General features: G+C 39.4%; 1 protein-coding gene and 1 long non-coding RNA gene across 6 annotated transcripts in view; one reads left to right on the forward strand and one right to left on the reverse strand.

The window, feature by feature from the left end:
- CDS1 (CDP-diacylglycerol synthase 1) overlaps positions 1-11,606 on the forward strand; it is a 71,886-nt gene extending 60,280 nt beyond the window's left edge. Inside the window, exons 10-13 of the mRNA XM_047090415.1 lie at positions 567-719; positions 2,185-2,304; positions 4,809-4,912; positions 8,816-11,606. Coding sequence (XP_046946371.1) covers positions 567-719; positions 2,185-2,304; positions 4,809-4,912; positions 8,816-8,945 — 507 coding nt within the window. The 3' untranslated portion in view covers positions 8,946-11,606. The remainder of the gene's footprint in view (positions 1-566; positions 720-2,184; positions 2,305-4,808; positions 4,913-8,815) is intronic.
- LOC124519945 (uncharacterized) overlaps positions 1-14,799 on the reverse strand; it is a 63,258-nt gene that overhangs the window by 38,720 nt on the left and 9,739 nt on the right. For all 5 annotated transcript variants that reach the window (XR_006964225.1, XR_006964222.1, XR_006964223.1 and 2 more), the window contains exons 2-3: positions 13,233-13,319; positions 9,933-10,153 (exon numbers count right to left, since the gene is read on the reverse strand). This is a non-coding gene — a long non-coding RNA (uncharacterized LOC124519945). The remainder of the gene's footprint in view (positions 1-9,932; positions 10,154-13,232; positions 13,320-14,799) is intronic.

A 14,799-nucleotide genomic window follows, 5' to 3' on the forward strand; every position in this document is an offset into this window, starting at 1 on the left:
AAACCTTGCTGTAATACAGCAGTTTTCTTTTTCTCTCTTTCCCCTTCCTTCTTTTTGTTGTCGTACAAAGATTGTAAGATCACTGATTTCCAAAACCTTTTTATTTTCTTTCTTTCTTTCTTTCTTCCTTTCATTCTCTCTGTCTCTCTCCCTCTCTCTCCCCTTCCTCCCTTCCTTCCTTCCTTCCTTCCTTCCTTCCTTCCTTCCTTCACGGAGAGAGGCAGAGGGAAAGAGAGAGAATCTTAAGCAAGGCTCCATGCTCAGCACAGAGCCCAATGCTGGGCTCTGGGTTCGTGACCTGAGATGAAATCAAGAGTCAGATGCTCCACTGACTGAGCCCCTCAGGCGCCCGGAAAACCTTTTTGTTTTCTAATGGCTTTTTTCAGAGTCTTTTATTGGGTCATTTAAGACCATCTAACTTTGAAAATACATAGCAAAATGTGAATGCAAAGAAATTTTGGCATTCTGTCTCTGGTCTTTCTGACACATTATGATAGTTAAGAAATATGATAGATAGACAGGTTTTTTTCATTCAATGTTTCATGGACTCCTGCTTTGTTATTCAGGCTGCCTACATGTTATCCAAATATCAGTACTTCGTCTGCCCAGTGGAATACCGAAGTGATGTAAACTCCTTCGTTACAGAATGTGAACCCTCAGAACTTTTCCAGCTTCAGAGTTATTCACTTCCTCCCTTTCTAAAGGCGGTGTTGAGACGGGTAAGATAAACATAGTTAAGGATCCTGCATCCCAGAGTTTAAGGTTCATTTAAAAATAGGACTAAACTTTTTGCAAGAAATCAATTTGTACAGAATTTTAAATTCAATGATACAGAAGTGGTATCACTGTCTACTTAGCATCAATGATATTTTCTATTCCCTTGTGACTTCCCTTTCTCAAACATAAAATGAATATTACTATCACAAACCAGTTGTCTCTTAGGAATTTACTTGATAGTTTGATTACTGATGCTAATTTATCTTGTATTTTTTTTGAAAATATTTTTCAGTATTTCTTAGATTTCTACAAATCAAATGGTTTACAGTGAGCTTCCCTTGTAACTGGTATGAATTGACTCAATTTAAAGCGTAATTAAAATTCAGCAGCTCAAAGTCCCTTGATTTTTAGGGGACCTGTACTAGTACAGAAAGCAGCTGCTTCTAAGAAATCAGTTTACCTTCAAAAAGCACACTGTTGGCATTTAAAAGCAATACTGACGTCTCTCACTGAAGGATGTGGACAAGCTGTCTGGTAGAACCCTGCTGACCCATGCCATCAGGACTGGTGGTTGGTTGGTTAAAGTGGGGATGAAACAGTTGGGTGTGTACTGTGTACGTGTGTGTATCTGAAATATTTTTAACTAAAATCCACAATTTTGAGGAGCAGATTAACCAGTAAATTATTTCTCTCCTTGAGTGTTCAATGCACGGATTCCAAGAATTGTTTTCAGTGTCCAAGCCATCTGTTATCTGCTGTAAAACTTTTTGACACTACTGATCTTTGCTTTGGGGTAAGGCCTTCACTTTGAGAATGGGTCCAGAGATTGGTGTTCTAAAGAATCTTTCTTAAACCACAGTATGCACTGTCTACAACTTGTAGTTTTAGTTTCTTTAAAATGGATCAAGAACCAAGCATTTACGAAATAATTAGACTGTAGAATTCTTCTCAATTTTTGTTATCTCCTCTCTGAATCTTTTATAACTGTCTTGCTGATGCTCAATTTGGTGGTCTTTTTGAAAGCAGCTTTGAGACAAAGACCAAATTTCCTTTTATTTTGTCATACAAAATTAAAGTGAAATAAAATACAGAATTAAAATATATAATTACAAAGTTCTACTGGTAAGAAACAAATTCAGAAATCAACTCAACCGATTCTTAGTAAGCCTACAGCTCAAGTGTTGTAGAAGTTTCTAGATAAACTAGAGTATCCTATCAACTGCAAGATTTTAGTGTTCCAAGTGCTGCCAGTATGCCTACGGAGGGAATGGAGAGTGCTGGCTATGTAGAGAATGGTATTGAGAGCGTACAAAATATTTTTCTCCCACAATCCTGAAAGTTTGTGAAGTTAACAAAAATGTGGCAAATGGTTTGACTTAATATTTATATCATGGTTCTTAGTTTAGGTGGCATGCTCAAATATAATTTTATTGCAGTTAAACCCTTTCCCCCTTTTTTTCTGTTCAGGAAACAGTGAGCTTGTATCCTTTCCAGATACACAGCATTGCTCTTTCAACATTTGCGTCATTGATTGGCCCTTTTGGAGGCTTCTTTGCCAGTGGATTCAAAAGAGCTTTCAAAATCAAGGTATGTGTTTAGAATCTTTGTTACATTATTAGAGAATTAGAGAATGTAATATAGATGTAATTTGGTTTTCCCTTGGTCTCTCACATTTAGCCTCTGGGCAAAAACTTTTACATTCTAGTTGTTTTGGACTCATAGAAATGCTTCCTGGCTAATTTTGGTGTATTCTATCTCATTAAATTTTGGTCAGGTCAGGTTAATACATTTTATTTTTAAGTTTTTTTTTAAGTTTATTTATTTTGCGAGAGAGAGCAAGCATGAGCAGGGGAAGGGCAGAGAGAAGAGAAGAGAGAGAATCCCAAACACACAGGCCCTGCACTGTCAGCATGGAGCCCAATGTGGGATTCAAAGTCACAAACTGCGAGATCGTGACCTGAGCCAAAACCAAGAGTTGGATGCTTAGCCGGCTGAGCCACCAGGCGCCCTGTGTTAATACATTTTAAAATGTCATGTCCACCTCATTTATATAATGGCATGTGTCACTTAATGTTGGGACTTCAAGTGCTCATGCAAGAATCCAGCTATGAATTGTCTGAGGTTTAGTGTTATGCCATAGTCTCCCTTAAAGACACAAGCAGGAGAGCCTTTGCATATGACCATTCATTCTACTAGCTGTGGGCTCAGTAAACTCTTTGTGTAAATGGAGAAATCATATATGTATTAATCATATTGCAGCTACTGAACTCTGAACTCTGCCACTGTAGTGCAAAAGCCCTATGGGCAATATGTTAATGAATGGTTATGACTGGGTTTTAATAAGACTTTATTTACAAAAACAGGCAGTGGGCTAGACTTGACCTGTGGGACATAGTTTGCAGATCCCTGTTCCAGATACTTAAAGTTATCCCTATGTTTTGTTTAATTTAGGTTCTCATAAAGTGACGTATGTTTGCCCTGTTATCTCAGCTGTCCTTACATGCCTTCCCTAAGAGTGGATGTTGTGCCATTAGGAGTCAGAGTGGCTACTGAAGGTGGGGTGAACAGGGCAGGCCTCTCTGGAGGAGGTAGCATGTGAGCAGGGGTCTGACAAAAGAAGAAGGATGAGTCCTGTAGAGAAATCTAAGGAAGAGTGTTCCAGAAAGTACAAAGGAGACAAGGAGCTTAGACTGAAAGGGAGCAAGAATAGTGTGGCTATGGTAGAGAGTAAGTGATCAGAATGCATAATTGATAAGGCCAGATCCCACAGGGCCCAGAAGCCAGGGAAATAAAAAAAAAAAAAAACTCAGTGAACACTTGCAGTGGGGAAGATACTATGTTAGGTGGAAAGCAGTATGCAGAAGTGTATAAGATGTCTCTGTTCTCAAGATGCTCACTGCCTTCTAGGGGAGATAACACACATCCACAGTGAACCACAGCAACAGCCATGCGTGAAGACTGTCCTGTAAAGCCTGCAAACAGCAGAATGGAGTTGAGTTAATATGGCTCTTTTGTGCATTGGTTAGTAGGGAAGAGAAGTAAGGAGATGTGTTGGCAAGAAGTAACCAAAGAATTTTTCAATAATTGTTTTAGATAGAGAAATATTGTATTTAGAATGATACTTTCTTCAGAAGTCTCTAATTCAGGGTTTCTTGTTGAATGATGATACTATTTTGCATGTCTGAAATGAAGGTAGAACAACTGTTTAGATGTTTTTTGGTTGCCTGAGTAAACTAGAAGGGTGATCCATCATTTCTATATCCTCAACACTCAGACATGTGGCTATGTCTGTACAGAGCCCATTGGAGAGATGTACTAACCATTCCCTCAGTTTGGCCATTTAATGGACTAATGTGTCCCATGTAATCTATTTTGATTTTCTTTTTATCCTAAAACTTAAAAAAAAAAGAATATATATTATAATAGCAAAATATTTCAGAGTAAAAACTATTAAACATGAGTTAGAACCAGTTGTAAATCTGTCTCAACACTAGAATAGCTCCTTAAATAACTTCTGGTTAAACAGGAAAAGAGACTAGAGCAGTATTAGATTAATAATAGATGATAGCGCTTTTTATTTAGAAAAAGCTTTATTAACTAAAAAAAGTTAGTGCTGGATTTAATATTTAATTAGTGTTACTTGTATGTTGCTAGTCAATTTGGTAATCATTCCAACATCGGTGCATATTTGAAAGATGTGATTTTAATTTGTTAGACATGTTACAGTAAGTTTGTATTAAGTGGAAAAATCCTGTAGTATTTTTCTGAGAGCTTGTGGTCCCAAAGAGACATTTCCAGGTAGAAGTTTTATAGCAGGTGATTTTTTTTATTTTTTTGAAATGTTTATTTATTTTTGAGAGAGTGAGACAGAGCATGAGGAGGGGAGGGGCAGAGAGAGAGGGAGACACAGAATCTGAAGCAGGCTCCAGGCTCTGAGCTGTCAGCACAGAGCCTGATGTGGGGCTAGAACTCACAGACTGTGAGATCATGACCTGAGCTGAAGTCAAACACTTAACCCACTGAGCCATCCAGGCGCCCCGATAGCAGGTGATCTTTTTAAAATTTACTCATATGTTTGTTTGTTTCTGAAGGATTTTGCAAACACCATTCCTGGACATGGCGGAATAATGGACAGATTTGATTGTCAGTATTTGATGGCAACTTTTGTGCATGTGTACATCACAAGTTTTATAAGGTACTTTTCGATTTTTAAAAAATGTTTTATTAGATGATTTGAGTTCTCATTCTCGTAGGCATTAGTTTGAGTTGCTTTTTCTGTCAGTGGTACTATGTAATATCAAAGGGGAATGGTGGCCATGGAGCTGTCACATCTTACTGCCCTGAGAAGTATGGTTAAATTATAATTATGTTACATATATTTGAACAACTTAAACAATAGTGTATGTCATGGTCTTAGGACCAAGGTAAGATCTAGTTAATGTGGATAATACTGGATTGAAATATTAGAAAATTTAATTTCTCATTTTCTGTGGTGTTACAATGGTGTTACATTTTCTTTTCAATTAGTGAATACTAATTAAAAAGGAGGAGGAGATAATAATTCATCCAGTCCCCCAGTTATTGCTTGAGTGCCTCTGATGCATTCGGGAATATTCTAGGATGTATCACAAAGAGAACAAAACAAAGTTCCTGACCTCAGAGCTTATATTCTTACTGGGGAGTTGGACGGAGAAGGTGGAGAAGTGAAAGATAAACAACTAAACATAGTGTTTTAGGTGGTTCTAAGTGTGATGGAGAAAAGTAGAGCGGGCTGAGGATTATGGTTGTGGGGGTGGAGATGTGGGTGAGTGGGAGGGTATTGCTGTTTTATAAAGGGTGGCTTATTCTTGTTAAACCTTAGGTTTTGGATCTGCCCTAAAATGCCAGCTTGGGGTGTGAAAGCAAACCACAGCAAGCACACATTAACTTTATTTTCCATGGTCTCTACTAAGTGCCTGACCACAGAACACATGTATTTCCTTTATAGAGTATCTGGAGTGAAACTCATATTTGTAGATCCTTAAATACACATTTTAAATATATAGCCTGAGCAGTATAGGAGTTTTTGTATTAATCTTTATTTTTCTTGAGCAGTCTTGTTACTACATTGATCTTTCAAAGAATCAAATTCTGGCTTTGTTAACTTCCTATTTCATTGATGTCCACTCACATCGTTCATTCCTTCATCTTTCTTTAGACTCAATTTGCTATTGCTTTTTGAACTTCATGAGATAAAGCTTATTGATTTTCAGTCTTCTTGCCTAATATAGTCATATAATACTGTAAATTCCCTCTTAAGTACTGCCTTATTCTCATAGTATATGCTATATTTGTATTTTCATTATCAGTTACAAATATTTCCTGATTTCCACTAGGATATCTTCTTTGACATGTGCTTTATTTAGAAAGGTGTTGATTACTTTCCATACAAGTGGAGATTTCCTCATTCTCCTTCCTTTATTGATTTTTGCCTTAATTCCATCCATTGTGGTCAGAAAACATACTCTTTATCTTTCCTTCTTTTGGTGGAGGCTTGTTTTATGCCGCAGCATACCATCTATGCAGGGATGTGTTCATGTGCACATGCAACAAGTGTGCGTTCCACAGTTTGGGGACATAGGGTAGTACGTGCCAGTTAGGTGAAGTTTAGCTACATCTTCTGTACTGATTTTTGGGGTTTGTTTTTTCCATCTCATCATTCTGTGAGGAAGAGAGCTTGGTCAGAATCTCCCACTGTGATTGTAAATTTACCTATTTCTGTCCTGTCAGTTTATGCTTTATGTATTTTGATGTTGTCTTAGGTATATACACATGTAGGACTGTCCTGTGTCCCTATTGAATCGCTCCTAAGGTCATTATATAACATCCATCTTTATATACTACTTGCTTAAAGCCTATTTTGTTGGATCCTAGAAGAGCTGCATCAGCCTTCATTTGGTTAGTGTTTATAGAGGGTTTCTTTGTCTAGGGTTTCATTTTTAGCGTTCCTTTATCCCTATATTTAAAGTGTGTTTCTCTTCTAACAAGCATATGGCTTGATTTGTTTTCTTATAACCAAGATGACAGCCTTTGTCTTTTTAATTGGAATATTTAATCCATTTCTATGATTTATTTACTGATATCTTTATTAGTATTTAATGCTCAAATCCTTAGAACTCTGTTTTCAGATGGTAGCAGCTTTTAGGGCATTAACTCAAACTTTTTTTTTTAACCTGCTATTCTCTCCATAGAGAAGAGTCATGCTGAGCCATGTTGTCTACCATTTGAAAGCAAATATTTAGACTATTAGAAATACAGGGCAAGTGCCAGGATGCATCTAGCTGGGAGCACCTGCTGACATAATTTTGCATTTAGCTGAACTTGCTAGAATACCCTTCCTTTTCTCTGTGGGTCCCTACTCTGGGTTTGTTATGAAGTTGCTGAATCTTTTGAAGAGATGTAAGACAAGCTGTGCCCTGACTTGAGTGGACAGTGGCTGTGAGAGACATATGGCCACACTTTTGGCAAACGAGTTGAGCCACGTGCATGAAGGTAACCCATGGGATGGCTGATCTATGACATCGTGCAGTTTTTTTAATCAAAGTTTTTTGTTGTGTTATCCCTGCATAGCAGACATTTCTTTGCTGCTGGGTTTCCTATTTCCTATAATTCCATTTGAACTGATAGTCCTTACACGGATAACTAAATTTATGATTTACAGTATTTCTCAGAATTTGGTGCCATTCTCCATATATCATTTATGTCTTGCTTTTTCCCATTGGATTTTACTAATCTCTCTTTACAAAAAGTAAACCATACTCTCCTTTACTGATTCAAATAGACTGTAGAAATTGCAAAGAACAATACATACACATTAAATTCTGAATCAGTTCATTCCGAATTTGAGAGAATGACACTTGAGAAGATCACACAGGTATAAACAGGTTGAGTTCTAGCGTCTAAGGGGTGGGGAAGTTACAATCCCCTGACTGCAAAAGTGTCACAGCAGGGAGAGGGTAGGAGTCCTGTTTAGAACCTTTTCTGACTGAGTGTGCGAAGGGCAGGAAGAGAAGGGCTGGAGTGGGGATGCTGGAGGAGCCAACCCGAGGATTGCTGAGGTTGCTGCTTGAGGAGAGGCCCTACGCTGCCCTTGGGATGTCCCCTGGAGAGAAGGGTGAGGGCATCACGGGCTGCCTTGGTATTGCTTCAGTTCCAGCCAGGCTTATCTCGTCACCACAGGGACTGCTGGGGGTGGGGTGAGGGGGGCAGGCTGTCTGCCTCCTTTTTTCAACTAGAAAAGGCTCACTTTTGTTTTTTATATTGGGGCTCACCTAAGACTTTCTTTGGAACAAAGGCTGTGGCATCTACTGCAAATCCTGGGTTGGGGCTTTTGTGCTGGGCCAGCACCTTTGTGCCCTGTCTCTTGAACATTCATAATTCCCCAGGGGCATTTCTTGAAGTTTCTTTGAAGCTAAATTTAAAAAAAATTTTTTTAAATGTTTGTTTATTTTTGATAAACAGTGAACAGAGTGTGAGTGGGGGTGGGGCAGAGAGAAGGAGACGCAGAATCTGAAGCAGGCTCCAGGCTCTGAGCTGTCAGCACAGAGCCCGATGGGACTCGAACTCATGAACCGTGAGATCATGACCTGAGCTGAGGTCTGACCCTTAACCAGTTTAGCCACCCAGGCGCCCCTGAGGCTGAAAAATGTAAAGTATATTTTCATGTCCTCTTTTGGCTTATCTTCATCCACCAGGAATTTTGATAGTTTTTGTGTCTTGTCCAGTCTCAGGACTTGTTAGCTGTTCTCACCTTTCAGTCAGGTTGCCCTTTTGAGAAGTTTTGTAGAACTTAGATTTGCATCCCCTAAACTGCCTAGTGTCGTTCCTGGGTTTTGTGTTGGTGCGTTCTTCCCAAATCTAGACTGTATGCCTCTCAGTGCAGAATGTTTCTGGGTTTTTTTCCTCCCTTTGCCACTAACATTGGGCACGAAAGTGAGCTTGGTCAAGTAAAGATTGTCACTCTGCGCTTAAGTGCATGATTTATTTTCAGTTGGGGGTATATGCCTCCTTGAGCTCTCTTAAAATAGCCTGAACTTGGTCTTCTCCGCTTTGTCCTCAGGGGTCCCAATCCCAGCAAAGTGCTACAGCAGCTGTTGGTGCTTCAGCCGGAACAGCAGTTAAATATTTACAAAACCCTCAAGACTCATCTAATTGAGAAAGGAATTCTGCAGCCCACCTTGAAGTTATAGCTGGGTCCGGAATGGGAAGGACTGACAATAAGGAATTCTACAGAAAAGCACTGACAGATGAAATTTTGTAATTGTACAGAAAACTGGTTGAAAATGCAATGGATTGAAGTTTTAAAGACATGAATGTTCCTTCTCTAAAATTACTGTGAATATTTAACCAACACTTGAGCTAAGTTATGAAATGAGTAACAAGTGATCAGCAAAAGATCCTGTACTTTTTTCTAAAGAGTATTTTCTGATGTAAACTTCCTTCCCCTGACTTGCCTAGATTTCATAACGTAAAAGACTTTGTGTTTTAAAGAGTCAGACAGAAAAAGAGTAAAAATTGAGGATGTCTTAAGATTGCATCTGGCATTGTGCCCTTTGCACAAATATTTACTTTTGTACTTGGAGCTGCTCTTAATTTTAACAAAATGTTTTATGTAAGGCACAACAGGAAGTTAGTTCTCCTGTACTTCCTCCTCTTAGTCTGAAGTTGCTTCTGAAGGGCTAAGTTGGATCCAAAAAAAAAAAAAAAAAAAGAAGCTTGTCTGCTTTTCAAAGAAGTAATCATTTGCCAGGGAAAAACATTCCACTTTTCGGTAGGTTCAAAAAGAGCAGACCTCAAACTCTACTCCTGATAAAATTGTTTGGAAAAACATGACCTTGCAAAAAATTTTCAAGAAAAACAAAGGAGAATTGTGCTATGAAGAACATCATGTATGCATCCTCCACAGATGACAGGAGCTCAGGAGGCAGCATAAGACAGTGATGCGTGACAACAGGCCACCTCTTGGTCGAATTCTCTGCTTTTCCTCATTTCCCTCTAAACTGATTTCCATCAGTTTTGCAGCCTCAGGCACATACCATCGATATAGAGGGTGGCAAGTAGGGGTGGAGGCTGAAGCACAGAGGGGGTGCAAGAGTAGCCCTTCCCCAGATTAGGGTCTGCCCACTTGTGTCCTGGGTGCCTCCCTGCTGGTGCCTGTGAAGCCCCCGGACACTCACCCGGGAAGAAGAAATCTGCCTGGAGACCCAATCCCTGACGAACTCTGTGGGTACAGCCAATCTTTGTTCCGTTCCTCTTTCACATCATGTCATCAAATCCGAGGACAACAGCTCGTTATTTTTTTCTTCCAAGAATGAAAATCAAGCAGAAGTGATTCTCATCTTCAGAACAGAAAGCACATGAATGCCAAACCTTTCCTTTGTTGGACTGGACACTGTAACTGGATAAGAAATGTGTTGTCATCAGTGAATGTAAATAAGCTGCTGTTGCTGTGTGCTCTCTATATCCGTATTTATTGTATTGAACAGTTGGCATTAAACCTTCAGAAGTTGCCTAGTGCTCCTTGGCTAACTGTTCAAAGAGGAGAAATAGATATATTTTCAAGAATGTTTTGCTAATGAAAAGAGTACTATTTTTGTTTAAATCAGAAATAAATTTCAATTATTTTATATTTCCGTTCTACTACTCTGAGATAAAAGATAACATATCTGCTTGGGATCCCTGGATGTAAATCGATAACTAGCAGCTTCATCCCGTGCACCACACGATTATAGTAGATAGAATTAAACTCCGTACCAAGAGTCTGGTTTTTTGGTTTGGCGTGCGTGCGGCCAGTTCATCTGCCCCGGAGGTGCTCAGTCAGTGTCATTTCACTCTATCCTGTAAGAACCTAGCACTGGCACTGGGAATGTTATTACAGGAGGGAATTTTTCCTTTCAAAGGCTACCTACAAGTTCATGTTTAGCATCTCTCATTTGTATTTGCCTAATTAAAAGCTCCAGATGTTGATCCTAAAAGAATTTAGAGTAACAAAGTTTAAAAAATAAAATGAAAAAATTTGTAACAGGAACTTTGAAAATTTGTGATTGCCCAATTAAGAACTGCTTGGAGGCACACAGTTCCTTCTGCATTTTTTTTTTTTTTTTAAAGTGATGGGTGAGGCGCTGCGATACAGAATTATAAGAGCATTACTGAATACACGTATTATAAAATCAATATTATAAACAAAATACTATTAACAGTAAACAAAATATTAAGCTAGAAATATTTGGGGTCACAGTAATAGCTTCCCTCAAATATGGTTTTAGAGGTGGGTGAACATTATTCTATGTGTAAAAAAGTAAATTCTTTAACAGAGCTCTAAAGATTGACCTTTTTAGTGTACTTTTGTAGCATGTATATTAAAATAGAATATATTTTAGCAAGAGATTGCCATAAAACCCTGACTTCGATAATTTTTATACTTGCACCATGAAGAGGGCTTAAATTCCAGTGTAGGAATGTGGTGGCAGAAAAAGACGACTAGGGACTTCCTTCACAGTAATGGCTAATTGTTCCAAATCTGCTATCTTTGGAAGTACTCTAATTGTATTAATTGCTTGACTTTTTAACCTGTGGGATGCAAATATTTCCTCAGTGCTTTTCCCGTAGTGGTGGTGCATATACATTTACTGTCTGTGAATAAAAAGACCACACCCATATCCCACCCCCCCCCCTTCCTTGGTACTTTGGTTTGAACAAAGTATCACTTTGTTCAGTGAAAAAAAAAAAGTAGAAACTGGACATATACTGTATATGGGTGGGAGATAGCTTATGATTTGTGTCAATGAGTTCTCTGAATCTTTTACTGAAACTGAGATAGGAAAATAAAATTGAAACAAATCACATTTTAACTTTGTTGTGCCATTTTCTCATCAGAGAAGAATCATTCATTCAGCTGGTGTTTACAAAGTGACAGCTGATGTATAAGCATCGTGTACTGGGTATATTCCATCACCAACATTGACAGTGACACCTTCAGGGCTGGGATATGTGGTTCTGTGATGGTGGAACGTGTGTTTGTTGAAAATGATGTCCTCAATAGAGGACTGAATTTTTATGATATTTTCCACAGCTTATAATTACACATTTATTTTTGTGAACCTCTGATCCGGATTTAAGCTATATGGACGCTGAATAGTGTCAGTTTTTTTTTTTTAATGTTTTGGTTTTTTTTTTACGTTTATTTTTGAGGCAGAGAGAGACAGAGCATGAATGGGGGAGGGTCAGAGAGAGAGGGGGAGACACAGAATCTGAAACAGGCTCCAGGCTCTGAGCTGTCAGCACAGAGCCCGATGCAGGGCTTGAACTCATGGACTGCGAGATCATGCTCTGAGCCGAAGTCGGATGCCCAACCGACTGAGCCACCCAGGTGCCCCAATAGCGTCAGTTTTGATCAGCCATTGTGTTTCCGGTGTTTGGCTCCCATGCCAGCACTCTCGAGGCCCTCAAGCTTCCGAACAATGATTGAGTGTGGAGTCTTAAGACCCAAATGTGTACATTCCTACTGATCTTTCTTGGATAGCCCCTCCTCACCTGCCCCAGTTCTCATTTTGCATAACTCTAAGATGGATGTCATTTTTCCTAGTTCCTAGGGTTAAGTAAAAACTCATATGAATGTACCATGATTTTGTCCAGCATAGAGGAGCTGATTAGTAATCCTTAGTTTCCTTTCTTCCTATCTGCTCATCTGTTGCCCATATCCAGTGCAAAGTGAGACAGTTTGGTAGAACTGACCAAAAAGGTAACCACATTTGGCCACTTACGATTTAGGTGGTGTTAACATGAAGAGTCCCTTGAATGGTAGCAGCCCATCTGTCTAATTCAGCAAACCTAGAATGTTTCCCAGACATCCAGCCCCAAGAACAAGAACTGTAGTTCTCTGCCTAGTGACAAAAGTAGGTAAATACTATATGAGGCGGATGTTGATTGGGGCAATAACAAATGTGTAAGCCAGAGTGGGGAAATGGGAGACCACCATTCTGGCCTCCACAGAGGATCTGTCTGCCCTATAGACCATCCACAGCCAGTTCTTGCCACCTGTTCCAGAAACTTTACAAACTTTAAAAGTCAGGCCTTAAGGAGGGGCTCCATTTGGGATGCTCTACGTTGTGTCCGCAAATAAAAAGGTCTAGACAATTGAGCCAAAATCAGATACCGGTCCTGCCTTAATCCCATTGTCTTCCTTTTCCTGTGGAAAAGGGGAGAACATTCTTGAATCATTAGATCACATAGAGACTCAGCGTTGATGAATGGAATGTTAGAAAATGGCACAGTGAGTTTCTAAAAGGAGCTGAGAAAATACAGCTTGGTTCTCTAATTGTGTACAAAGGACATGTGGTTGTAAAGCAAAAGCCTTGTTCAGATAGAGAAAATTATTGAGGGATGGTCCACCCAACGGTGTCCTCTTAATGAAATCTCAAACTGCGCTCTGTCAAACTTACAGCACAACAGTACGGTTTGGGGGCATAAGCTCTTACCCTTCTTTCCACTGGGCATCCTGCTTGAGTCTGATGGGTCCAGGTGGCTTTTGAATAAAAACTGCAGTGTCAAACTTCAGACAGGACCTAGAAGAGTGGTAAGTTTGGAGAACGTCTTTGAGTACTCTACTAAGTATATTTTTGATCAGTTTTAACCTCAAAAAACTTGTGAAGAAAAGGAACCCAAAGGCTTCAGCTAGTATAGGTAAGACACACAACTGAATTGCCAGCAATTCCATTTGCTTTTGCTTTTTCAACAGCTTTATCAAGATATAGTTTATGTACCATAGCATTGTACAACCACCACACATCCAGTTTGAGACGATTTCCATCACTCAACAAAGTTCCCTGGTGCCCATTTGCAGCTAATCCCCACTCCAACCCCCAGTCTTAGGCAACCACTACTCTGCTTTGTGTGTCTATAAATTTGCCTTTTCTGGACATGTCATCCACATGGAATCATACAGTAGGTAGTGTTTTGCATCTGGCATAATGTATGTAACAGTACTTCATTCCTTTTTAGGAATGCAGTATTTTGCTGACCTACTTACTAGTGGCATTTGGGTTAGCTCCAATTTTTGGTTATGAAAAATGTTGCTATGAATGTGGACATGTCTTTGGTTATGTCTTCATTTCTCTCAGATTTCTAAAGGTGGAATTGCAGGGTCATATGATGTTCGTGTTTAACTTTTAAAGAAATGCCCAAGCCGTCTAAAGTGGCTGTACACTCTTACATTCCTGCATGCAGCATACGAGGGTTCCAATTTCTCTACAGCCCCACCAAAACAGCACCGGCTGTCTTTTTAACGGTGGCCATTCTCACTGGGATATAGAGGTGTCTCACGGTGACTTCAGCTGCATTTCCCAAATGGCTAATGGTGCTGAGCATCTTTTCATGTGCTTATTTGCCACTTGTAGATCTTCCCTGATGAAATGTCCGTTCGTATCTTTGCCCATTTTTACATGGGATCGTTTTTCTTCTTCTTGAGTTGTAAGAGAACATTATACGTCCTGGATAGCAAACCCCTTCTCAAATTCATGACTTGCAATTATTCTCTCCCAGGCTGTGGTTTTTTTGTCTTTTTGGTTTCTTTCTTTTTTCATTAAGACTTTTTTTAAAAAGCAGTTTAAAGTAAAGTTGAGGGGAAGTTACAGATATTTCCCATTAACCCTTAGCTCCACTCCCCGCTCCCCCCCCCCCCCATTCCAGCTATCACCAGATTCATGGCGTTCCTATTATTTACATCCCAACCAGAGTGGTGCATTTGTTACCACTGATTAAACTCGGACTGACAGATCATAGTCACCCAAGTACACAGTTTACACCAGGGCTCATTTTGGGTGATGTACATTCTTTGGATTTGGAAAAATGTATGATGATATATACCCACCATTATGGTATTATACAGAGTATTTTCACTGCCCTAAAAATCCTCTGTGCTTCTCGTTCATTCCTCCCCACACCCCTAATCCCCAATCTTTTCAGGAATCATAGTTTTGCCTTTCCCAGAATGTCCCCTAGCTGGAATATAGTTGGAATCGTACAGTATGTAGCCTTTTCAGATGG

This window comes from Lynx rufus, unplaced genomic scaffold (assembly GCF_022079265.1).
Source record: "Lynx rufus isolate CCGP_SWC_20201006 ecotype Redwood Valley unplaced genomic scaffold, mLynRuf1.p SCAF_3, whole genome shotgun sequence".
NCBI lineage: Eukaryota > Metazoa > Chordata > Mammalia > Carnivora > Felidae > Lynx > Lynx rufus.